Source organism: Garra rufa, chromosome 2 (genome assembly GCF_049309525.1).
Source record: "Garra rufa chromosome 2, GarRuf1.0, whole genome shotgun sequence".
NCBI lineage: Eukaryota > Metazoa > Chordata > Actinopteri > Cypriniformes > Cyprinidae > Garra > Garra rufa.
In genome coordinates, this window is record NC_133362.1 from 35,663,641 (window position 1) to 35,670,433 (window position 6,793).

The 6,793-nt window shown below is 32.4% G+C and overlaps 1 protein-coding gene across 1 annotated transcript; it reads right to left on the minus strand.

The window, feature by feature from the left end:
• Nucleotides 1-1,530: 1,530 nt before the first annotated feature.
• Nucleotides 1,531-5,611, minus strand: coa8 (cytochrome c oxidase assembly factor 8). The gene is made up of 5 exons (XM_073835160.1): nucleotides 5,164-5,611; nucleotides 4,296-4,493; nucleotides 3,776-3,839; nucleotides 3,501-3,591; nucleotides 1,531-2,339 (listed from the first exon to the last, which is right to left on the minus strand). Exons 1-5 carry the CDS (start codon nucleotides 5,302-5,304, stop codon nucleotides 2,216-2,218), a joined length of 618 nt encoding a protein of 205 aa, XP_073691261.1. The 5' UTR covers nucleotides 5,305-5,611; the 3' UTR covers nucleotides 1,531-2,215.
• Between the last annotated feature and the right edge of the window lie 1,182 nt (nucleotides 5,612-6,793).

Genomic DNA, 6,793 nt, shown 5'->3' on the forward strand with positions numbered 1-6,793 from the left:
TATTATTAACTTTTAATAAACTTTTAATTATTAACTTAATACATCCTTGGTGAATAAAAGTATTAATTTCTTAAAAAATTCTTTAAAAAAAAAGTACTGACCCCAAACTTTTGAATGGTAGTCTATATATTGTTTGACAATTAACATTACTGTTATAGATTTTTGAGGAGAAATGTGAGAACCTTCTACTCTGATTTAACTATTGATATATGTAACCTTGGACCACAAAACCAGTCGTAAGTAGCACGGGTATATTTGTAGCAATAGTGGACTAAATTTGTTAGAAACCCTAGGTGCGGAAGTGTTTGGTTATTACCTCACAAGTTTTTTTGTTACAAACAAAATCTCTTTCTAGATAATTCACAAATTCTATTCTGTTAAACATTTTCTCAGCAAATTTAAGAGGGATATTGATGTCAATTGCTGTTTATACTTGGAAACTGCACCCCACATCTTTTGGCACTGTAATTATGTTAAAAAGTTATGGTATGATACCTCTGTGTTTAACAAAGATAAGATACTCTCTAATTTTAATTTAATTGGCATTTTGAAAATGTAGTTAATACATCAAACGTTAATTTTTGATTAGCAATACGCATTGCTAAGAACTTCATTTGGACAACTTTAAAGGTGATTTTCTCAATAATTTTTTTTGCACCCTCAGATTCCTGATTTTCAAATATTGTCATATCCTAACAAACCATACATCAATTGAAAGCTTATTTATCCAGCTTTTAGTTGCTTCTCAGTTGTTTTGTTGTATAAAACTTAATTTATATAAAAAAGAAAGTCTCTTATGACTGGTTTTGGGGTCCAGAGTCACATATTAGCTGTAATTGTTTCTCTTCATTTAACTTTTTATTTTGTACATTTTAATATCGATTATTCTTACTATAAGATTTTTTCCCCCTTTACTCACAATTATTAGCCTATATCTTAAACTGCATTTTTGTGTACCTCGATAGACAATTCATGGATTTTCTGGTCCTTGTTCTATATTTTTTATTCATATAAAAATGTACACTACATCAACAAAGGAACAAATAATTTAGCATTAAATTAAATGTAATATAATCTATTTTAATATTCTGTTAAAATCCTGTTTATATATATATATATTTTTTAGAAAAAACATTTTCCAAAATTAGGTTTGATTTGCAGAGATAAGCGTGTACACTATCACTGTTTTATCTTTGAAATAAATATATTTTAGGCGTAATGGTCAATTTTGGAAAAAACAACAACTAATAAAGATTACATACACTACCAGTCAAAAGTTTTTGAACAGGTTTTTTTTAATGTTTTTTCTAAAGAAGTCTCTTCTGTTCACCAAGCCTGCATTTATTTGATCCAAAGTACTTTTTTTTTGGTACAAAAACAAAAACAGTACCGTTTTGAATTATTTTTGCCATTTAAAATAACTGTTTTCTATTTAAATATATTTTAAAATGTAATTTATTTGATGTCAAAGCTAAATTTTTTGCATCATTACAGTCACATCATCCTTCAGAAATCATTCTAATATTCCGATTTGCTGTTAAAAAAACATTTATTACTATTATTATGTTGAAAACAGCTGAGTAAATTTTTGTCAGGTTTCTTTGATGAATAGAAAGTTCACAAGAGGAGCATTTATCTGAAACAGAAATCTGTTGTAACATAAATGTCTTTATCATGCTTTAATACCCTTGCTAAATAAAAGTATCAATTTGTATGATTTCTTTCCCCCAAAAGTAAAAATTATACTGACTCTATGCTTTTGAATGGTATAATGTTACAAAAGCTTTTTAATTTCAGATAAATGCTGATCTTTGCATCAAAGAATACTGATAAAAACGGTTTTGAATATTGATAATAATAATAAAAAAGTTCCACAGAAAGTCATATAAAAAAACAAGTCCTAAAGTTTTGAAAGAGCATGAAGTGAGTGAACTTCGTGTGCCTGTAGCTTTCAATCTTTCCACTCCACGTGTAACTGTAGATATGTTAATATTCAGGTTTTGAAGAGTTATCAGACAGAGATTATAAAAACTTCTCCTTTAAACATTGATAATTAAAAATCTAGCTTGATAAGCTGCACAAACACACGCAGACAAGCATCTTCAGTATTTCACAAACGTTTCAAATTTTGCTGCAATCTTTTCTCTAAACTTAAGTGCTTTCACTTCCACATACAGACAAAACCAGTGATTAATTTACAGTCTTTATTTTCATTTCATGTCGTTTTGCCTTTCTCTCGTCCAATTCCCCTCGTCTGTCCAGTCAGTGTCCTCCATGTGTTTTGCAGAGCGACTCTCGCCATCATAAGTGTAATGGTAAAATTTCGTCTATACCATTCCCTGAAATACAAAAGGTTTGAAAGAAATAAATAACATGGACTTAACCTTGTAACACAACATTTTTCTTTGAGGAATTGTTTATATTTACATTGTTAAAATTAATTTTAAATGTTTTTGTTGTTGTTGTTGTTATCAGTTTTGATACATTGGGCTTTTATTGCTCATATATAGAATGATAGTATGATATAGAAGAATATGGAGTTTATACTCAAGGAAATAAACAGCTTTATTCTGTAACTGAGCAAAAATATGCAAAAAAAAAAAACAGTAGGATGAAATTCTGACAACTTTTAGTGTAAATCAATGAGATCTTTATAACATAGCATAGAATACTACTTGCATAAAATGCATATAAATATCAGGTATCACTCTCTATATACTCTATTTTTCCCTTCTTAAGCATCAGTGAGTGTTTAAACTTTCCATAATAGTTGCATATGGGTCGCTCAGTTGTCCTCAGTGTGAAAAGATGAATCTCAAAATCCTACAGTCATTGTTGGAAAGGGTTCAAATACATAAAAAGGCTGAAAAACCCCCAAAATTTGAGGGACCTGAAGGATTTTTCTGAAGAACATGGGCGGTTTAACTGCTCAGGACAAACAGAGACTCATGAACTATCACAAAACAAAAAACACAGTACTAAGATTCAAGGGGATGTAAACTTTTGAACAGGGTCATTTTTATAAATTCAACTATTATTTTCTCTTGTGGACTATATGTAAACTTCTTGTATGTGAAATATTTTATTCAGGTCAGTACTAAATAAAAAAAACATGCATTTTGTATGATCCCTCGTATTTTGGTAAAATGATTGACATTTTGCAGATTCTGAAAGGTGTATGTAAACTTTTGACTTCAACTGTAAATGCTTGGTTTAGGATTAAAAATGTTGTAGATTTTAATGTGGGGGCAAAACCTAATGCAAAGCAATACAGATGATGATTGAAAGTCTGATGTATCATTTTTGATACTAATATTTTACCAAAATAGTATTTATGGATAAATCAAGTAAAACTGATTATCCAGTACAATGAGTGTTCTTGAAAATTAAAAAAAGTAAATAAATTACTAACAATACTGTCACTACTATGCAATAGTACTAACAATATAAAAGTTTTTTTACACTGACTTAAAAATCAAGTATTTGAATAATAATCTCACCTGTTATAACCGGCATGTCTCGTAATGTTTTTGTCTAAAAAGTGTTTGTAAAATACTGCCATTTCCTCACTGCTTAAAGTCCTTTTCCTTCCTGGAACCATAATAAATGGCACATTATACACAAGACATGTCCACAACAACTTTAAGATTAAATGATCAGGTCGATCAATACGAGTTTGTCAATGATTGATTCTTAAACATGTACATTTGCTCATATCTTTGCCAGTTAGTGTGATAAACATACTGTAGGCAGTGTTCATATTTAGACAGCTCACCATTATCATCTCTTTCTGACAACCCTTTTGCGGTCAGTTGTGATTTCACATATTCTTCTCTTTCCTGTTAGAAAAAATTAATAAATAAATAAATGGGTCAATCGGAATTTTTTTTTCAAACAAGGTAACATCAGAATCAAGAAAGTCCATTTAGGCTCAGCAGCATATTAAGCATATATTCTGCAAGTATCTAAAGCAGGGGTGCCCAAACTCAGTCCTGAAGGACAAGTGTCCTGCTGAGTTTAGCTGCAACTTGCTTTAACACACCTGCTGGGAATTTTCTAGCACGCCTAGTAAGAGCTTGAACTAAACGCTGCAGGACACCGGCCCTCCAGGACCAAGTTTGGGCACCCCTGCTCTAAACAAATAAGCATTTACAACACAATACTTCCCCCTAGTGGTGATAATGGTACTTCATGGAGGATCTCAATAGCTAAAGTAACTATTCCACATGTTAAATGTGTTTCCTGCATTAAACTGCTTGGTTTTAAAGCTTGGACCAAACAACTGTGGTTCACACCTTGGTAAATGTGAAGTTCTGGTTGGTCCAGAACTCATGGTTCCAGTCTTCAGTCTCCTGTCTCAGATGCCTCAACTTCCTTTCTAGTGGCGTCTCATTCTCTGGGATGTGATATATGATCGGCCTCAGGTTTGACAATCTGTCTGGTGGACCAATCCAGTCATATTTTGATGATGCTGCTGGACTGAATCCAGTCCTCTACAATACAAATATTAAAACAAGGCTGCATTAGAAATTTCCAAAAATGAATGACAGCTATACATCCAGTTAAAATTAGGTAACTTCAGGCAACTGCATCTACACAGCAACTTTGCCTAAATTAAAAGTATATATAAAATATTAAATATCAATAATCATTAAAAAAATGAAGCTAAAGTCAAAAGTTTACATACACCTTGCACAACCTGCAAAATGTTAAGTATTTGACCAAAATAAGAAGGATCATACAAAATGCATGTTTTTATTTAGTACTTACCTGACGTAAAAGACGTTTACATATAGTCCATAAGAGAAAATAATAACTGAATTTATAAAAAGATAAAAAGTTTACATGCACTTGATTCTTAATACTGTGTTGTCACCTGAATGATCCACAATTGTTTTGTTTAGTGATAGTTGTTCATGAGTCCCTTGTTTGTCCTGAACAGTTAAGCTGCCTGGTATTTTGGTAAAATAATTAATATTTTGCAGATTCTGCAAGGTGTGTGTAAACTTTTGACTTCAACTGTATGTGCATTCAAAAATTACATAGGTACTACATTTAATTATAGCATTTTTTTTTTATGTGTGCCATAGTGCATATAAGTGTCAGATGTGTAGATGAACAGATACATTGCTGTTAATTTGAAAAAGTTCGTAAACGACAAACCTCCGCTCGTTTGGCATGTTTTGGTGGTTGGCTCGAGCTTTGTCGATGACCTCGACAGGGACTCCTTAATGACAGAGGAGCTTGTGTATAACACGGACGCAGAGACCTAAATATTAAATAACTACCTGATTGTACATTCATCGTAAATAAGTCATTGACCTTGACCAAAAATAATAAGTACAATTTCCGTTCAATCTCCGTTTCTGTATAAATCTTCAGCACATTTCAACATGGTGGGCGATTTCAAAATAAAAGTCCCTTCATCACTCATACATTAGTACGTCCTACAAGAGCGGATATATGTATTGTTTTCTAAGAAAAACGTAACATGCGCTCTGTGTTTAATAAGAATTATATTTCCAACACAAATAAAGATTTTTGTAACTCTAATGCGCATTCTACTTCCTGCGCTTCTGATTTAATCAAACTGGACGACCAAAACATTCAATGAGTTACAAAACTACAACATACTGTATATAATGTCAACGTTAGACTATAAAACTGTGCTTTGATCATTTTAACTTAATTTCTATTCATTAAAGAGTTCTAAAAAATTATCACAGTGATGTATCACTGTAAAAAAAAAATGTATCACAGCAAATCAGCATATCACAGTGATTTCTAAAGAAGACTGGAGTAACGATGTTAAAAAATGTAGCTTTGTATCACAGGAATAAATTAATAACTTCATAAAATTGCGATAATATTGCTGTTTTACAGTATTTTTGTTAAATAAATGCAGCCTTGCTAAGCAATAAAGAGGCTTATTCTGTCAAAAACGTTTAAAAATCTTACTGACCCCGATTTTTTGTCATATTTGTGATTAAATAATTTTAGTATATTACATCACAGATTTATTATATTTTCGGACACGTGTTTTTGACGTTTACTGAATTCAAACTCCTCGCAACTCGTTCGTTCTCGCTTGGCCAGCAGGTTTGTGTCATTAGACATGTATGCCCGATGGTTGTAAACGAAAATTGCGTTGTGTTTAATCTGTAAACACAGACGCACCAATGGCTGTCCGCTGGTTATGCAGGTAGGATGGACAGCCCGTTAAACATCATGTTTAATAAGAAATGTATTCATATGATTATGTCTTTAATTTATACAACACATCACCTTGCACTGTTGTGTGCTCTAATGAGAGCAGATTGGTGTCTTTGTGTGCTTTAAATGGACGTAATAGCGGCAAGCTAAACAGGCGGATTATTTCAAGGTATTTGTGTGGTTTTAAATTGTTTCACGCAGCTCAGCTGTTACGTTTACAGCAGATTCGTTGACGTTGTTGTGCATAAAAGATGAAACCACTTTGTGTTGTGGAAGGGAGTTCACTTTTGACTTCACCGCTTAGATGTGTGTATTAAAATACGAAGGGAGGTGAGTCAGTGCATCACGTGCTGTAGTAATATGACATGCCTCAGTTTGCGGAGAGATGGTTTTATAGATACTGATCGGGCAAATGTTGTCATGTTGAAGATCTTACAGCGTAAGGGATCCCTCCTGATGTGAGGAATGGTCTCCTCAGTGAACGAATCGCTATTTCTGAACGAATCTTTTTAAGTGAACGAATCATTCTCGTTACCTTACAGACACCGCCTGTGGCTTCATTGATACTTTTCGTTTACTG